The following is a 19,330-nucleotide window of genomic DNA, read 5'->3' on the forward strand; positions in this document are numbered from 1 at the left end:
GTAGAGATAATTCTTATAAGAAAAGCACTGCTAAAATATTTAACAAATTAAATGGAGGTATATTAATGGAGAGCGCAATTGAAGTGCGAGTCGAGTACTACGAAACTGTTGTCCAGAAAGATCTCTGAGCAAAAGAGAGCTACAAACGCACAGCTCTGTTCTGCTCACTGCTCTGCTCCGCACAGAGTTTCACTCGACTGAGAGTTGCGATCGTGCGATCGTCGTCGCATTCCTCGTAAATCCGTTGAGCGTTGCGGTTGTTGCCTGTCTCTCTCCCGAGCGACGACGAGTAAGTGTTCGGTGATCTCGGGTGTGTGCTCTGGAGCCCCACTCCATTGTACTTGTACTTGTGGCTGTGGCTGTGGCTGTGATTGTGTGTGTTGCGGAGGAGTCTCAAGTTTTCTTGGGTCACTGTTTTTTTCGACCAGGAACCCCAGATAACCCCCTCTAGATAAAAAAAGTATCTTGTAACTTGTGGCCCATATGACAAAGTGTTTACTCGAAAGGTTCTTGCCTTCGATGTGCTGATACAATTACACGAATGGAAACAACTACAATGTGGTAGGGAACATAATACGATCGAGTGGAGTGGAGTGGAGTAGAGTGTGCGAGGCGACGACCAACAGTCAGCAGAAAAGTGAAAAGGCAGAAAAGAGTCCGTAGAAAAATTCAAATATGCTGAAAAGTGTGCACAGGCTTACACTGAAAACGGAATGGAAATAACTTAACCCCTGCAACAAAAGTCCTATAAATAATATTTTGGAGGAAGATCTCCCAAAAAGTGTCGGGCAAAGGCAGGAGCGGCCAACATGTGTTCCGTGGACTACCTAAAAACACCGAAAAAAAACAAGAAACCGAAACAGAAAATGTATCTACCACAAAAATAGCCGATAAATAAACGAAAATAACAACGGGCCAGTTGCAGCGCTCTGTGCATCTGTGAGATACGAGAAACGCGGTTCGGAGTTCGGAAAAAGTATCTTGAGTGCCTTTCGGTCGGGAGTGCTCTTTTTTGAGTGGTTTCTTTTCTGTTTTCCCTTTGCTCTACCTGCTGTGTACGTGTCTGTGAGTGTTCCTGTGTGTGTGTGTGTAGTGAACCAGTGGATAAAAACAAATGCTGCAATAAAGATACAGGCCAAAAGGTGCAAACAAAAACGCAGTTTCAAACGCCACAGCAGGCAGGGCAGGGCTGGGGCAGCAGATCGTTTCGTTTCGGATCTGTGGCTCCCAAAGCCAAGTCGTCTTTATATAGAGTCTGATATCACACACTAGGCGGCGACGGGCTAGTTCGTAGCCCCAAATTCTTATCGCAAAAGGAACTCGAACTCGTGTGCGCGTATCGCCCGCGTCCCCATACAGTCGGCTGCCCCACTCCCGCTGCCACAAATGAAATCTGAATGGAGCGGATGTTCATACGAGTCTATATACATACTACATAAAGATCTGTTCATGCTTATTGTGTGCACATACTCGGGTAATACTATCAGTGTGGTGCTGCTGCTGGCTGGCTGGTATGTTGGCCTCAGCTGAACTCGCGCAAAGGGTTTCCAGAGGCCTGAAATCGGGAGGGAGAGTCTCTGGAGAGGCAGCCCCCAGCCTGACAACACAACACCGAGAAACCAGAAAAAGATTTGACTGTGCTGCCGAAACGAAGCCGTTCTTGTGACCCCAGTGACGCTGCTGATAAGCCAAAAAAAAAAACCAAAAAACAACTCAAATTTTGTACAAGAAACGAAACAACGAATCGGAATCTGAAACTGTAACTGTGTTACGCCTCAGTGGAAATTAATTGTGTGCCCATTGATAAAAGACAAGAAAAAACGAAGACAAATTTGTGCAAACAATCGAGAAACATACAGACAAACCTCTGCAGTGGGGCATAAATATTAGCAGCCTTGGAATAGAACGAGACATGAAATGGAGAGCAGCGTGAACTTCCAGGAATTTAATTTAATGAAATTTTAAATTATTAAAGAACTCCTCCTAAAGACATTGCAGAGGAATCTTCTTCGTACTCCTCGTGATGGTATCAGCTTGCAACTCTCACATTCCGAATCTTACCCACGATAACTGGAATTTTCTTGTTCACCAGAAGGCGAACAACACAAAAAGATCTTTTCGCAGGGCAAAAACTTGCCATGTCAGAGGATGTTGCGCTACGAGTGATATCATCGCCAGGCAAATATTTGCTAATTAGTGGCACAGCCTAACCGAACCGTCTAACTGAATTCATACATAAAGATCTAAGCTCTGCTTAAATGAATCTAGCCTTGTGCGGTGTTTGAGAATGCATCCAGCACATGCAGCAAACATCTTGAGGCTCAACTCATTATTAAATGGCACAGCAAAGTGCATGTGAATGACTGGACTGGAGTGAATGAAATCATCGGATATAATTATTCAAGAGTTCCCAAATAGCGCAAATAGTGTGCGGAGAGGGGAGGGAGACTGCTGGTACATTATAGGAAGCAAACATGAGGCACAGAATTGTTCAGAGTCTCATTTCCAGTCACATATCTTTGAGTTTATTTATATGTCTCTGTCTCTGTCTCTCTGCTTGCGGCTGGCATTTTGTTTGAAATTTTCGTTTGCAGTTTTTGCTTTTTGGTTTTTTTTTGTGTATGTTTTTCCCCCCTTTGTTTACCCAAAATGTATGTACTACTGGGAAGGCCGGGGGCCAGACGCGTCTCATTGCGTGAACAAAGTTTATTTTTCGAGCCATTTCGTTGCCGTTTGCCCGACGAACTAATTAAAAATATGAAAACCAGCGGCCGGCAGCATTTGGTCTTCCATCCAATATGTGGCACACATGTGGCCAGGCCAGATTTGATATTAGTTGACTCACAATCCCATGCATTTTCCAGCATCTGACGGAAGTCGCTCATCAATATCCTCCAGCAGTAGTGAAAAGGAACAACGAACCAACTTCAGTTATGAATTGAGCTGTGGAAGAAGGATAAACCCAACCAGAACACACGCCAAATCGATCACTTTTACCCCCAAAATATACTGCCAACCCAAGAGAGTGTAGAATCCAAGCCAAAGGCCAGGTCCAAACCCAACGAAAACCCACCATGAAGCGCAGCAGGTGGAGCTGCGGCTCCTCCTCCACAGCGCGCTTGCTGCTCGCCGGCGTTCTACTCTCCTGCTGTACCCCCCAGGCATTGGGCGCCCAACGCACGACCATTAACTCCGCCGGACACGAGCTGCGTGCGACGACATTTATGCCGGCACTGGAGTGCTACGATCCCTATGGCAGACCGCAGGTAAGTGCGGGCGGGAGCGAAACATTTGTTTGTCCAGCAAACCAATTGAAATAAATTAGAAATTCGGGGCAAAAAGATACAAATTAATTGAGCAATTAAGGGGAATGTTCATTCATTCATTCGTTAATTTATTCTCTTTTGTAGAAATGCCTGCCCGAGTTCATCAATGCCGCATACCAACTGCAATTCGAATCGACCAACACCTGCGGCGAGCAGAGCGACACACACTTTTGCATACAGAATCCGAATCACAAGAATTGCGAATTTTGCAGGTGAGTTGTGGACAGATAAAGCAGGGAATCCATTAAATAAATAATTATTTTTACCTTGCAGATACGAAGATCACAATCCCTCATTTCTGACGGACTTGCATGATCCACAGAATCCATCCTGGTGGCAATCGGAGACCATGTTCGAGGGCATACAGCATCCCAATTATGTGAATCTGACGCTGCATTTAAGTGAGTAGAAAACAGCTTCCCCGACCATACAGATAGTCCCAGAAAATTCCCCTTTTTCCTTCAGGAAAATCCTATGACATCACCTACGTGCGCATTCTGTTCCGCTCACCGCGGCCCGAATCCTTCACCATCTACAAGCGCACCTCGGAGACTGGTGCCTGGATTCCCTACCAGTACTACAGCGCCACGTGCCGGGACACCTACTACCTGCCCGACTCCCGTGCCATACGCAAGGGCGAGGGCGAGGCTCATGCACTCTGCACCAGCGAGTACAGTGACATTTCCCCGCTCCGCGACGGCGAGATTGCCTTCTCCACGCTCGAGGGTCGTCCCAGTGGCATCAACTTTGAGCGCAGCTTGGAGCTGCAGGACTGGGTCACCGCCACCGACATTCGCATCACGCTGGATCGTCTCAACACTTTCGGTGACGAGTTGTTCGGCGATCCGCAGGTGCTCAAGTCCTACTTCTATGCCATCAGTGACATAGCCGTGGGCGCACGTTGCAAGTGCAACGGACACGCCAGCAAGTGTGTGGCAAGCACGGGCATGCACGGCGAACGGACGCTGGTCTGCGAGTGTCGCCACAACACCGATGGACCCGACTGCGATCGCTGTCTGCCGCTGTACAATGACGTCAAATGGAAGAGGGCCACCTCATCGGAAGTTAACGAGTGCAAAGGTAGGAAATACACTGTAAGAAATGGGTGGAAGAGTGACCGGAGTGGTGGGGAATATGTTGCAGAATAGGAGACACATTTAGCTCAGTGAATGCGCCGCAAACAGGTTGCCTTACTGCAGCCCCACTGTCACCCTCGTTGAGGCTTTCTTTATAAGGAAAAACTACTTTTCCGTTAGCTGCAACTCCTATTCATCAGACAGTAGACTTCCAATCCATCAAACGCATCAGTCATGTTGCTGCTTTGGTTGTCTGCGGTGCTGCTCCATCCGCTGGTGTCCCCCGTGCAGGCTCAGGCCTGGTCCCGTGATTACAGCCTGCAAACCAATCTGATTGGAACGGGGCCAGCCCTTTGGTATCTGATTAACTGTATAAAAACGATCAACAGCTACTAGGAAGAACCTTCCTTGATGTTTCTTTCGTTTACCCTTTCACAGCTTGCAACTGCAATGGACTGGCGGACAAGTGCTTCTTCGATGCTCATCTCTTCAATCAGACCGGCCACGGCGGCCACTGCCTGGATTGTCGCGAGAATCGCGATGGTGCCAACTGTGAGCGCTGCAAGGAGAACTTTTATATGCGCGAGGATGGCTACTGTGTCAACTGTGGCTGCGACTCCGTGGGCTCCCGTTCGCTGCAGTGCAATAGCCAGGGCAAGTGCCAGTGCAAGCCGGGCGTCACAGGCGACAAGTGCGATCGCTGCGACAACAACTACTACCAGTTCGGACCGCATGGTTGTCAGCCGTGTGGCTGTGATGGTCGTGGCTCCCATGAGAACACACCCGCCTGCGATGCAGAGAGTGGCATTTGTTTCTGCAAGGAGAATGTCGAGGGCAGGCGTTGCAATGAGTAAGAAAACAAAGCCACAATCCTCACAGTCTCCCCCATCTAATGTTCCTTCTTTTAGGTGCAAGCCTGGCTTCTTCAATCTGGACAAAATCAATCGCTTTGGCTGCACACCCTGCTTCTGCTATGGCCACACATCCGAATGCCAGACGGCGCCCGGCTACTCCATCGTCTCTGTGGCCTCCAATTTCAACAAGTTCAAGGAACGCTGGACAGCCATCGATCTGAACCGACGCGAAGTGGACATCAAGTACAATCAGTACAGTCGCAGCATCGGCACCACGGCCCAGGGCAATGAATTTGTCTACTTCCAAGCGCCCGATCGCTTTTTGGGGGATCAACGCGCCTCCTACAATCGCGACCTCAAGTTCAAGCTGCAGCTGGTGGGTCAAGTGGGGCCCAGTACCAGCGCCAATGATGTCATCCTAGAGGGTGCCGGCAGCAAGATTTCGCTGCCAATATTCGCGCAGGGCAATGGCATACCCGACCAGAATGTGAAGGAGTACACGTTCCGTCTGCACGAGCATCATGACTACCAGTGGCAGCCGAGTCAGTCGGCACGCGGCTTCCTCTCCATCCTGTCCAATCTGACGGCCATCAAGATCCGCGCCACGTACTCCGTCCAAGGCGAAGCCATACTCGACGATGTGGAGCTGCATACGGCGCATCGTGGCGCTGCCGGACAGCCGGCCACCTGGATCGAACAGTGCACCTGCCCCGAGGGTTACCTCGGACAATTCTGCGAGTCCTGCGCTCCTGGCTACAGGCACAGTCCGGCCCGCGGTGGACCCTTCATGCCATGCATCCCCTGCGACTGCCACGGCCACGCGGACATCTGCGACTCGGAGACGGGCCGCTGCATCTGCCAGCACAACACCTACGGCGACAACTGCGATCAGTGCGCCAAGGGCTTCTACGGCATCGCCCTCGGCGGCACGCCCTACGACTGCAAGCGCTGCCCCTGCCCCAATGATGGCGCCTGCCTGCAGATAAACGGCGACACCGTCATCTGCACAGAGTGTCCTGTGGGCTACTTTGGCTCCCGCTGCGAGCAGTGCAGTGATGGCTTCTTTGGCGACCCAACCGGCCTGCTGGGCAGCGTGCAGACCTGCACGGGCTGCGACTGCAACGGCAACGTGGATCCCAATGCGGTGGGCAACTGCAACCGCACCACCGGCGAGTGTCTCAAGTGTATCCACAATACGGCAGGTGAGCACTGCGACCAGTGCCTGCCCGGACACTTTGGCGATCCCCTGTCCCTGCCCCACGGCAAGTGCGACCGCTGCAGCTGCTACGACGCCGGCACAGAACAGGACGAGCAAAGCATTTCCCGCTGCGACCAAGTCACGGGACAGTGCCAGTGCAAGCCCAATGTCATCGGACGCGACTGTGGCGAGTGCCAGCCGGGGTACTTCAACATAAGATCTGGGAATGGATGCGAGAACTGCCTGTGCGATCCCGTGGGCAGCTTCAACTCCACCTGCGATCGCTACTCGGGCCAGTGCCACTGCAAGCCGGGTGTCGTCGGACTGCGCTGCGATCAGTGTGCCAATTACTTCTACGGCTTCTCCTCGGAGGGCTGCAAGCCGTGCGAGTGCGACGAGAGCGGCTCCAAGGGCTTCCAGTGCGACCAGAGCGGACAGTGTCCATGCAACGACAATGTGGAGGGACGCCGCTGTGATCGCTGCAAGGAGAACAAGTACGATCGCCATCGCGGCTGCATCGACTGTCCGGACTGCTACAATCTCGTGCAGGATGCCGCCAATCTGCATCGCGCCAAGCTGGCCAATCTCAGCTCCACCCTGGACGAGATTGCACGCACCCCGGTGACCAATGACGAGGAGTTTGAGGCCAAGCTGCGTGCCGTGCAGGAGAAGGTGGCTCTGCTCTCGCAGGATGCACGCGACAATGTCGGCGAGGGCGGTCAGACCTATGCCGAGGTCATCGATGATCTGCACAAGCGGCTGAACAGCGTGCGGGAGCATCTGCAGAGCGCAGACAAGCTGCAGGAGGACGCCAATGTGGAGATAGACAAGGCCCGCAAAAACTACACCATCCTGGATGGTATTACGGAGAATGCAAATCGGGAGCTGCAGCAGGCGCTCGATCTGCTCAACGATGAGGGCACCCAGGCATTGGCCAAGGCCAAGGACAAGTCCGTGGAATTTGGCCAACAGTCGCAGCAAATATCGGACATATCACGCGAGGCTCGTGCCCTCGCCGACAAACTGGAGTCGGAGGCGCAATTCGATCTGAAGAACGCCAAGGATGCCATGGATGCCGTGGAGAAGGCTCACCTTTTGGCCAAGAATGCCATCGATCTGCAGCAGAAGATCAGCGTGGAGCTACGCTCCGAAGTGCGCCTCGAACTGGATCAAGTGAAGCAGTCGCTAGGCGCCGTCGCACAAACCTCCAAGCAGGCGCTGCGCAAGGCCAACGAGGTCTACGACACGGCTCTCACACTCTTCAACGATGTAAACCGACAGACCCAGCCGGACATTGACATCAATCAGCTGAAACAGGATGCTGTGGAGGCCAACGAACGCGCCGATATGCTGCTCAAGCAGATCAACGAGCTGTCCAACAGCAACGGCGAGGTCTTTGCCGACTTTAATGAGGAACGCACCCTGGCGGAGGTTCTGCTGGAGCGGTAGGTGACATTACATTACCTCACAACATTTTCTCATTAGTCCCTGTCCCCCCACAGCGCTGACAAGCAAAAACAGGACGACATTGAGCTGCTGGAACGTGCCAAGGCCGCTCATGACAAGGCCACCAAGGCCGTGGAGCAGGGCGACAACACACTGAAGGAGGCGAACAACACGTACAACACGCTCGCTGGCTTCCAATCGGACGTTCAGCGCTCATCCGAAAGTGCTGCACAGGCGCTGCAAACAGTGCCAAACATCGAGCAGGAGATACAGAACGCTGAGAGTCTGATCAGTCAGGCGGCTGAGGCTCTTGATGGAGCCAACAGGAATGCCAACGAGGCCAAGAAGAATGCACAGGAGGCGCAGAATAAATATGCAGAGCAGGCCTCAAAGGTAAGCGATCTCAGCCCTCTCTCTGTTGTCCCGAATTCAGTTTAAAATTTCCATTTCCCTCGACAGGATGCCGAGCTGATACGCCGCAAGGCCAACGAGACGAAGGTGGCTGCCAGGAATTTACGCGATGAGGCCGATCAGCTGAACCATCGGGTGAAGCTCACCGAAATGGACATATTCAAGCTGGAGGAGAGCTCCACCAAAGACGACAACCTGGTGGATGATGCCAAGCGAAAGGTGGGCCAGGCCAAGGCCGATACACAAGAGGCACAGAAGCAGATCGAGAAGGCCAATGCTGAGCTGACAGCCATCAAGGATGAGTTGGAGAACCTAAAGGACATTAATACAGCGGATTTGGATAAGTTGGGTAGGTCCCCCGACACATGTTTCAGCCACTAAAATATCAGTTAACTAATTTAATGTATCCTCTAACCATCAGAAAATCGTTTAACCATTGTCGAGGGTGAAATCAATCGCGTAAACCTGACGGGACGCATTGAAAAGTATCGGGAGCAGCGCACCATACAGAAGAATCTGATTGACAAGTACGGCTCCGAGCTTAAGGAGCTGATGAAGGAGGTCGACAATATTGGACAAATATCGAAGGCACTGCCCAACAAGTGCTTTAGTCGCAATCGTTTGGAGCCATAGACGTGGACGTCCCACCTACCACCCCAAAATAAAAACTACTTCAATTAACCCTAAGAAACGAGACGAGAACAAATCAGATTTACGAATGTAGAACGTAGCCGTTGAATGAAATTATGTAATTTTAGTGCCTTAGCCGAAATATTTTGTATTTAGGTTTTCCCCCACAAAGAGATCAACTAAACCCAACACGTTAAGCTTTAACGCATCATGCCATATATTATAATGCAATCGAATGATGATGCCCACTGTCGAGAAAACAACTGCCAGCTGTATGGACTGTATTATATATTAAAAAAGAGAAAAACAAAAGAACAAAAGCACAGAAACAAATACGAATGAGAAAATTGTAATCCTTGTAGCTCCAATCAGTTAAACCAATCTGAAATCTATTCTGTATACCCTATATATTAATACACATTTGTCATCTACGTTTAATGTTTAATGTGCCAATTTGCAATTACCACGTATCTTTGTGTATAAGTTGTCTAAACATTTCCCACACTCTTCAAAATATATAACTTTTGCAACGTTGTAATTTTGTATAAAAACCAAAAAAAAAGCCAAAACCAAACTTTACTTATTTGTTGTTCATATTGCGCAATAGCAAGAAGAAATTTCCACTCAAACGAAACACCTGGCAGGGCAAAGGGGAACGTGATTTAAATTCTCAAAAAATTATTTATTAATTCTGAAGCATTACCTGCACCAAAAACTTGTGCGAGAGATTGGTAAATCCGCCAACACTCAGCACAAATGTGCGTCGCGTGAAGAGTAGCATCATTTTGATGAGAAATTTGAAATCCCGCGACTCATTGTACCAGTTGCAGTTGTACCAGTCATAAAAGAGCAACTCGCTCTGTGTCTCCACCTTCTGTGCACTCACATTGTAGAGGCTGATCTCCAGAGTAATCGTTACAAAGTACACCATAATCATGCCCATCCAGACCCAACCTACTTCCTAAATCAAGCAGATGCAACATTAGTTGGTGGAGTGAAGTTAACTTTCGAGGAACCCACCAACACGGTGCTAATTTTGTAGAGCAGCATGCAAATGAGCACACTGCTGACCGAACACTGCACGAGGATTATGTACTTGAAGAGATTTTCTATCTGATTGTGATGACTGCAGAGGAAATGGAATTAGCTAAGACATCCTCTGTCATGAGAGGGAATCCTCCACTTACTTTGCAATCCTAGCAAAGAGTCGTACACAACACTGCAAATACTTAACCCTTAGGTGCTTTGGCACCAAGCTATTCGACGTGGAGTTCTGCACCAAATATCGTAAGACCTTAATCAAACCCGATTCGTATCTGGTGAGCACCACAAACAAGCTATTGAAGCCAAAAACAGCTGACAGGGGGAAAACCAATTAGTGTTAGATTCGAATAAGCAGCTTCGTCCGTTTACCCACCAAAAAAGCACCAATAAGGACCACTTTGCAGCAGAAAGAAACGTATCACATAGGAGGGAAATTCGTACTTGCCAAGCTGCACAAAGGGCACAATGGCGGGATAGGCTATAAAGAAAAGTGGGTGAAAGCCAGGAGAGCTGAGGCAAGACTCTGTCTGCCACTTACTCAGCGTCATTTCACATGTATCCCGTACAATGTAACAATCAAAAATGTACTGAAAATACGGACGCATTGTGTAGTAGAGCACTGGCATGGTGACAATCTTGAAGAAGAACATAACCTGCCGATCAATGATCAGCCAATTGTCAAGCAAAATTGCGCTCAATGAGGCAAGAAGTTCCTTTTTTCGAGGCAAATCTAAGCAAATATTCATCAGAAATTTTTTGTTTGGCTGTTTGTGCTGCAGTTTCATACCCAAATCGAAGAGACCCAAGGATCTGAGCACCTGTCCCGTCTCCGTGGAGTGCACCAGTTGTACAGAGGCCTCCAACATGTTTTGAAAGTGCAACATTTTGACCACACCCACACTAAGTTGAAAGGTGAGCAGCACAGCCTTGAAGAAAATCAAAATATATCATATCCAATCAAGTGGTAGACCGCACAAGCCACAAACCTCAACGTAGGTCTCAAAGGACACCTGGTAATTGGCCATAATAAACGCCACCAGGCTATAGATGATGCTCAAATTAATCAGCAAGACCACAATGCGCACACTAGATCAAGGAAAATGCGTGGAAAACTATCAGAAAATTCGAATTTATAGAAAACTCACAGTTGACAGTGCGTGGAGCTACGCTTTCGCGGCGCTATATTGATGCCCAGAGCATAGGCGCTGAACTCCACCCAGTACAAGCCCCGCTTGGGCAGTTTGTCCATGCGATCCAGCTCCTGATCCAGTGGGTCCTGCATTTCTAAGGATAATTCCAAAACTGATTGGGCCCAATGGGTTGCGTTTAACTTTTATGGCATTCGCAGTCTTTCGGCTCTCAATTAGTGTGGCCCCCGAAATTATATGGCTAGACGAGGGACACTTTGCTATTTGTAATGTTATGGTCATTGTGCACAAATAATTATGGAAATTGGATGGGCGTGGCCTGAGAGCCATTAAAAATTTAGAACTCATCGAAGGTGCATAGAAGGACGTACACAAAGCCGAAAAACCCAAAATCGAAGAAAGTCAAGCTTCTATGAGTGGAAAACTCCCTACAGTCTGTGTGTAGAGCATCGAAGACAGATTTATGGGTATAGAAAATAATAAGATTGGTCGCTCATTGTACACCTTTTTATTTATTATCGCTAAGAAAAGATAATTTTTTGATGTTGCAGGTAACTCTTAGATTCGTTTTCAGCCAAACATTTCAAGAACAACACGGCAAAACGCACAGTAAGAAGTCAATAATCCAAATTAAAAGAAAAAGATCATGTATCAACCAAGCCAAGTACCCAGTAAGCCTGTGGGCAGTTCCCCATAAGAAATCTGAGTGACATTAAGGACGTAAGCATGATTTTTCTTTCCACTGCCAGCTGAGATAAATAATGATCGATGATCTGATGCCCCTGATTTTGATATGTACTAAGATATTATTGGCTGCGGAAAAATGAATATATTTACTATTATTTTCTCCACGCTGTATCTCAGATACACAGACGACTAGCGAGTCGTGTCATGCATATACGAGCTACAAAGAATTCCTTCCTAGCACTTGAAAAACTTATGTACATACGATACACATTTTTACATGATATTCTCGACTCAGCCTTACTGTCTGCAATCATTTTTTAATAATTACTCGTAAAATCCTTTTTTCGAACCATATTTAACTTATTTGCAACATTTGTGCATTTACATAATTCGCAACATTCCTGGCAACATTTCTTGCGTTTGCTAAATGCGCAACATTCTGCTTCATCCTCGCCACATCTAACTTTATAAATTTGTACAACTTATGTACTTACGATACATCTTCCGCACGAGTCTTATACGACCGTGATGTGGCGTGGTATATTTAGAACATACGAAAGGTTGCGATGCCTTGGCGGGTTTTTTATCCAACCGGTTCACACGCACACAAGTGTGACTCAAATTGAGATGCCATACGTGGCAAAAATGGTAAAGTTCCGCGCACAATTATTTGAAATTGAGATGGGATAACGCATATAAGAGCTTAAATTAATGATACAAATAGTAGGGATAAGTATTTAAATTTATATTAAAAATAATAAATTTATATTTTATGAATATACAAAAAAGTATAAGTATGTAAATAAAATAAAACATTTTAAAATTGTACAATTTAGCAGCTCCTAGGAGTATTAAGCGATGCCCTGCACATATATAATTCTGTAAAATAATTCACAATAATTAAATGTAAAAAATTATTAATAAAATAAATGAATAAATTAAATGTAAGATTCCAACTTAAACATGAAGCCAACTTGAACGTTGTTTCTGTTGCTAGATACCACATAGATAGATGTCTCAATTTTCTTAAAATGATTGTAACCAATTTGGAATAGGAAACGCCCCGAACTACAAAATAATTGTCTTGTCAACTTATAGATTTGGCATTGTTTGGCAAACACCCAATGGCTATCATCAATCAAGCCAACGAAATCGCAGACGCACGTAGCTGGCCCAGTCTCAGACAGCGCCACACAATCCAACATACGCACATGCCACATGCCTCTTCTGGGTGACACAACACCAACATCATCATCAGCGTGACGGAAAAGTTCTTGGCTTGACTTGGCTGAACTTACTTTTGGCCCGACGAAAAGTAACAAAAATAAACCCTCGATCAACTCCAGAGACATGACCAATAAAAAAGGGTGAACGTGTGCTTACAAGGAAAGTCCTTCGGGACGCAAAAGTGTGGCTAAGCTTTTGGCAATAATAAAGTAATTAAAATGCGCGACTGACGGACAGTTTTTTCTGGGCAACAGATTTGCAGCAATTCATTAATTTATACGAAAATGCCAACAATTATGTGCGAGTTTAGGTACATAAATACATTTATATGGCGACATGATTTAATTATTTTGGATTCGTTCCTTGAGTGCCCACTGTATTTGTGACTGTATCTATTGGCATATTGGAAAATTACCATGGCGAGAGACCCTTTTTGCTCGGATTTTGTTTCGTTTTTTTTTGGCAAAACATTTCCTTTTGCTCTTTTTTTTTACTTGGGAGCTTTCTTGTGCCGTTTCTTGCCTGGGCTTTAGGGTCTTGGTCAACGGCCATTTTTACATACATGTAGGCACAAATACATATGTAAATATGTATACATATTTATGTATATATAAATACTTATATTCGCACGTGACCATAAGTGCGTCTCTCGCTGGACGCATGGACAATTTTGTGTATTTTGGTCATGTAACAGTGGAAATTGTTTGCATATTGTTTTGGCCATGGCCGGCAGGCCCATTGTGATTTGCCATCTCTCTTGCACAGAATGTGGCCAAAAATGGGAACGTGTGCCAGATTGAATGAGGCAAATGAAGCGATCGTGATGATGACGAAGATGGCAGCAGCAGCAGCAGCAGCAGCAAACTTTCGCCTTCCTGTTTCCCTTTTGTTGAACAAATTAAAATAAAATACGATATATGAGTATGATGAGATGGCGGTGGGCTCAGCAACACCAGCACTAACAGGAGGCGTGAAACGGGCAATGCAAATGGACAAGTGGCAGAGAGCAGGTCACGCACGTGCGCCTGTGGCTATGCAACGTTGTGCCCCAGAACTGCTGGCAATGCTCTCTCTGCCGTACACTCAAATTAATGGCTGGCAGTGCCATAAGTTATGTAGCTGCATATTGAGGGAGCAAGCACGCCTTGGCTTGGCTCTGATTCTCATTCTGCTTTGTGGCATTTACACCAATTATCACAACACACACACTCACACACACAAGCAGTGTGGCACATGCACATGCTGTGGGCTGTGGGTGGGTGGAGGCTGGCCAACAAGTTATATCATAGTTGAATGGAGAATATATGGCATGGCTAATGGTCAATTTTCACACGCCTGCTTAAGCAAATGTCGAGGCTGCTCTCTCTGCCGCACAATACACACTCGTGCTCATACTCGTACTCGTACTTGCTGCATAAACAAACAACTAACTAGATAGATAGACATATAGATAGATAGTTAGATGCGACAGACACATGGATAGATAGTGCCATGGGGGCCTGAGAAACACTCTGGGGCTCTGGGGCTCTGCTACACATTTACATTAAGTGCGACCATAAATCAGTTTCATTCAATTCACTTAAGGACATTTTAGGTGCTAATTTCGAGATGCCCCACTGGGCTTCATTCGTTCGCTCTGTGTGTGTGTGTGCTCTGTGCCACATCCGCATGTGCCACACACAACAAGTCAATGGGCATGGCAGAAGTCAATGACAAGATGGTCAAATAAATATTGTTCGGCCATAATGAATGGTGTCTGATGGAAGGCCTAGCAGGGCGCCCTAGAAATCCATCTGTTCCTTCCCGTTTTGCCTTCCGCTGATTGCACTCAAATTGATTCTTGAACACATATTTGCATTTGATTATTTGTTGCCTTCGATTTCTATGCAAAATTAGTCTTAGCCAGATAATAGCTTTTATGCCTCTCTGCCTCTCTCTCGCTCTCTCTCTCTCTCTCTCTTTCCGTGTGTTGCTGACACATTTGATTTGATGACGGGCCCACAAACGGCTAAAGGTGCTACGGAAAACTTTGATATTTTTTCAAGTGTCGCAGGTTTGACTCTCGTTTGCTCTGTTGAAGCTGCTGATGATATGCAAATGTCTTCATTTCTTTGGCAGCCAGACAGCCAAATCCACCGACTGCCAACGTGTTCAATGGTTGCCCCGCCGTGTGGCTGCCGCAACTTCCGGCTCTCGTATTTGCGGTCGCCAAAAGCGCCAGTTGTAAGCTGCTCGAATTCGAGTGTGTGTTGGAGGATGCAACAAAATAAGAGACAGGCAGACATTTGGCGGGAGAAAGTTGCACTGGCGTCAAACTTTCCTTTTTTTAGTTGTTGCAAATAAACTTAGTGCAGGCAGGGCTTTCGCTTATTTTGTAAACAGAGCGGAAGACTCGCTAAAAGGGGAAAGCGGAAAGGAAACCGAGACATCCCCCGCACGGGAAAACTCGTCCCGTTTCCGCTGTCAGTTAAGTCAAATAACGGTGTGTACACACGAAGCAGGTTGCAGCTAGAAGCTAGCAGGTTGCACGTTGCAGCAGTTGTCAATGGCCGTTTGGCAGACATTATCAGAACTTCCTTAAAGCTCAACCGCATTTCAACGGAAGCCAATTGTTTCCATGGGGGATAGGGTAATGGAAAATGAATGGAAAACCGCCGCCTTCAAAGGCGCTTCAAAGGCGCTTTGCTGATTGAACTCCATTCGACCGCAAGAACAAGTGGGCCAGAAAGAGCGCCGAAGAGCGGCCCGCCAGAATGCTGAAAAATCAGCCATAAATAATGCACAAGTCAATCATGCAAAATATACAAATATATGCCGCAGTTAATTAGCGCTCACTGATTTTTAATGGCGTTAATTGCACGGCATAAATGATACTCAGCAGCACGGACAGTAAAGCAGTGAGAAAAAAATAAAATAATGCCGAAGCAAGCCCCATTTTTCGCTGTTAATAATCTGCAAAAAAATAAAAAAGAGAATTTAATTAGCAACAGTTGCACGCACGCACACCAACAACAACCACCTCACAGTCCAGGCTTAAACTTGCTCATTAAATCGGAAAATATTTATGCATTTCTCCATCTCAAAGCTGCTGAGCATTTCTGGAATATTTATTTTTGTGTGCAAGACTCTGTGCCGGATTATTGGTAGAGTTTTTCTGTTTATTGATAGCATTTTTGCAGTGCATTATTTTCATTCGTAAAGGGTTCCCCCAGCTACAACAAATGCTGTACAGTCCACAGTGAAAATATTTATATATTCTTCTTGCTGCATTAAACTTTAGCTCCAACCTGTATGCGATTTTTGGAATATTATTTTTGTGTGCTAGATTATTGGTAGCATTTTTTAAAGGCATCAAAAGTTCTCCCAGCTTTACTTGGCCTCCTTTGTGGCCTTAAAAATGTTGTTTAATTGTTATAAGAGTTTCAACGAGTGTTTTTATGTAGTCTCCTTCTTGCTGTCACGCTTTCTCGATTTATTTCTGCACAGTTACACTTTCACACAGTTAGCTGTTGAGTAAAATGCTGAAACGCATGCAGCTATCATAACTTGAATTCAACTGGCTACACGCTGACTGCCCGCACTCCTCTCCTAGTTCACTGACAGGACAAACTTTGCCAGGAGGAAGCGACAGTTGATTTAACACGAACACACACACACACACACACACTCAGACGCGTGCACCTGTCGTCAAAACTTGCATAAGTCATGAAAGCCCTGGGCTGCCAGATGTGAGCAGTGGGAACGGGGTGCAGGGCGAGCAAAGCAAAGACTTCATTTGGCACTGCCATTGGGTGCAACCAGCTCGGCTTCGTTGGCATTAAAAATGTCAGCTCGAGCGGAGCTTGTGGAACAGAGAATGCCAGATCTGAATCCCAAATCCAAATCCGTATCTGAGTCAAAGTCAGTTCCACACCTCGAACCAGCAATTTATGTGAGCTAATTAAATTTAATGCGCTTTGTGTGCCTTCATGTTGGGGCAGGCCCAGTCCATCCTGGAGCCTGAAGCCTGGAGGCTGCAACTGCCTGCCTGCCTGCCCAAAGTTCTCTTTAATTTTTGATCAACTTTTGCAGGGATTCAACTCTGGCTGAGCCTTTCAATTTACGCTGAAAGTTGTGTGTCTTTCTGTCGAAAAATCAGCCTTGTTAGGGAGCCCCAAGAAAGTTTTCTGTGTAGAGCTCAAATAACTCCAGTCAGTCCCAGCCAGTCGCAGGCCCAGTTCCAGCAACAAATGAAATGAAAACGTGTCAATTTACTTTCCGACAAGTAAGAAACAAAAATAACAACAGCACGGAAACAGCGCTGAAACAACGCTGAAATCCAACGCAGACACTGGCAATTTTCATTTAATAATATGTCAGCGATGCCTCGTGTCAGTTGTTCCTTTTAATTTCCACCAATTAGTTTGTCAACTTTATGATTTCACGCAACAACAAATGATGAGTCAACGTTTGGCTTCAGCTTCGGCTTCTGCCTGGCCAATTGATTGAAGGTCTTGGCAGCAATGACAATGCCTTGGACTTTGTTTGTGTTTATGATCGCAGCAACCCTTTGCGGGTTTCAGTCATTCTCTTTTCTTTTGATGGTTTACGGGCTTATTTATTATTTCACTTTTATAAGTTTATGTGTATTGAGCAAGAGAAACATTTGCTTTTTGTGGTCCTTTACTTGGCGGCCAGTTTGGATTTGGGTTTGTCGGTGGTTTCCCATCCTCCTGGGCCACTCGTTTTTATGGCTATTTGAAGCCATTTTATTGTCACACCGCAGAGTGGCGGCGGCGCTGGGCCACTTTAGAGTTGTCTTTGGGCATCATAAATTGTGCCACGTCGGCCATTTTGTGGCAAGCTGAGACATTAATTTGATGCTGCAGCCTGCTTCCGTTACGGCGAGCTCCCATTTCCGGGCACTCCGCTTCCACTGAACCCAAACGAGAGTGAGAGGAACATAATTTATTTACCATTATGGAAACTTCATTCGGTTGTTGATTGGAAACTTGTATAGAAGTAATACCAAAAATCCATCCCCATGCGTTTTCAATTTCGTGTGGGGGGTGGTGGCGCCACAACAATAATTCCAAGTGCAGCTGAAGTTATGGCAGACGGACGGCAAGGCCATAAGCAGCTCCTTCTGGTCTGTGTGTTTTTGAAGGACGCAGCAAAATGCCAAACGCAAATGTCGCCAATATCCCAATGGCTGGCAAATCGATGAAAATTTATAGAAAATTGCGCACAAATAAAATTTTACGTTTGTTTGCTTTTCTTTTTTTTTTCACATTTACGACGGAGCGGCATGCCTCATGCCATCTCCCTGCCACACACATCGCTTGATGTTTCTGTTTCTTTTATTCTCTGATGCCTTTCTTAACCTGTTTTTCTTGGCTTGGCTTGTGAACATTTCTGTTTCTTGACTTTTGCTCGTCAACGTGCTGCTGCAGCAAAGCGATTTGCATTGCTCCCACCATCGCCCCCTAGGTTCTACTCACAGCAGGGGCATCGCATTGCTGTTAATGGTTACGATTGTCGTTTTCAATTTCAGTTAATTGAAACTGCTGGCAAGGGGTAACAACACCATGACACAGTGCACCATTTCCCCATTGAGGGACGTTTCCTTTACACTTTTCACATGCGGAGTTTGTGGAGTTTGTGGCTGAAATGTTGGCGCCTTTGGGTGTTGCGTGGTGACTCTCTTTCAAATGTTCTGCTCTCAAAGCAAAGTCAAAGTAATGCAATGTTTTTGCAGATCCTGTGAACTTTAGTTTTTTCATTTTGTTTGGACTGGAAACTGTGGCAACTTCAAGGAATAAGCAGGGATTATGGTGGGAGTCGTGTGTGCCTGAAAGTCCAGCCCAGCAGGGACTATTGCAAGTATAATTCACTAAGCCGTTAGTCTGGTTTTTACATGAATCGTAGGAGCAGTAAGCCAAGTCCTAGCCATTTTTAAACGAATCTTCATGGGAACTAAATCAGATCTTCTTCGACTGATAAATATACCGCAAAATCTCCTCTTTCTACTGAGCTTTACTGACAAAATCATTGCCCATCTTTATAAGATTTTTGTTTTCATAATTGGCGAAAACCTAAACTTTTAAATGGCTGTCATGGACACAGAAGCCGCTGGGAAATGTTCAGACTAAAAGGCGTACCGTACCGCTTTTGCTGTTATTATTTTTTCTTCGCTGTTTTTGCTGCATAAACAAAGCAAATTATTGTGCTCTTTGCCCCGCAAATTAACTCAATTAAAAATTAAATAACTTTAAACTCGATTCACGCCGCTTCATTTTGCCAA

At 46.4% G+C, this 19,330-nt stretch overlaps 2 protein-coding genes across 2 annotated transcripts; one reads left to right on the top strand and one right to left on the bottom strand.

The window, feature by feature from the left end:
• Nucleotides 1-189: 189 nt before the first annotated feature.
• Nucleotides 190-9,510, top strand: LOC117580284 (laminin subunit gamma-1). The gene is made up of 10 exons (XM_034266757.1): nucleotides 190-289; nucleotides 2,865-3,266; nucleotides 3,411-3,538; nucleotides 3,600-3,727; nucleotides 3,792-4,406; nucleotides 4,841-5,252; nucleotides 5,311-7,899; nucleotides 7,957-8,293; nucleotides 8,360-8,660; nucleotides 8,733-9,510. Exons 2-10 carry the CDS (start codon nucleotides 3,075-3,077, stop codon nucleotides 8,942-8,944), a joined length of 4,914 nt encoding a protein of 1,637 aa, XP_034122648.1. The 5' UTR covers nucleotides 190-289; nucleotides 2,865-3,074; the 3' UTR covers nucleotides 8,945-9,510.
• On the bottom strand, nucleotides 9,440-11,267 carry LOC117580286 (odorant receptor 67b). Its single transcript, XM_034266762.1, has 9 exons — nucleotides 11,131-11,267; nucleotides 10,972-11,071; nucleotides 10,773-10,911; nucleotides 10,524-10,715; nucleotides 10,359-10,463; nucleotides 10,129-10,297; nucleotides 9,962-10,067; nucleotides 9,645-9,902; nucleotides 9,440-9,578 (listed from the first exon to the last, which is right to left on the bottom strand). Exons 1-9 carry the CDS (start codon nucleotides 11,265-11,267, stop codon nucleotides 9,522-9,524), a joined length of 1,263 nt encoding a protein of 420 aa, XP_034122653.1. The 3' UTR covers nucleotides 9,440-9,521.
• Between the last annotated feature and the right edge of the window lie 8,063 nt (nucleotides 11,268-19,330).

This window comes from Drosophila guanche, unplaced genomic scaffold (assembly GCF_900245975.1).
Source record: "Drosophila guanche unplaced genomic scaffold, DGUA_6, whole genome shotgun sequence".
In the NCBI taxonomy this organism is placed as follows: domain Eukaryota; kingdom Metazoa; phylum Arthropoda; class Insecta; order Diptera; family Drosophilidae; genus Drosophila; species Drosophila guanche.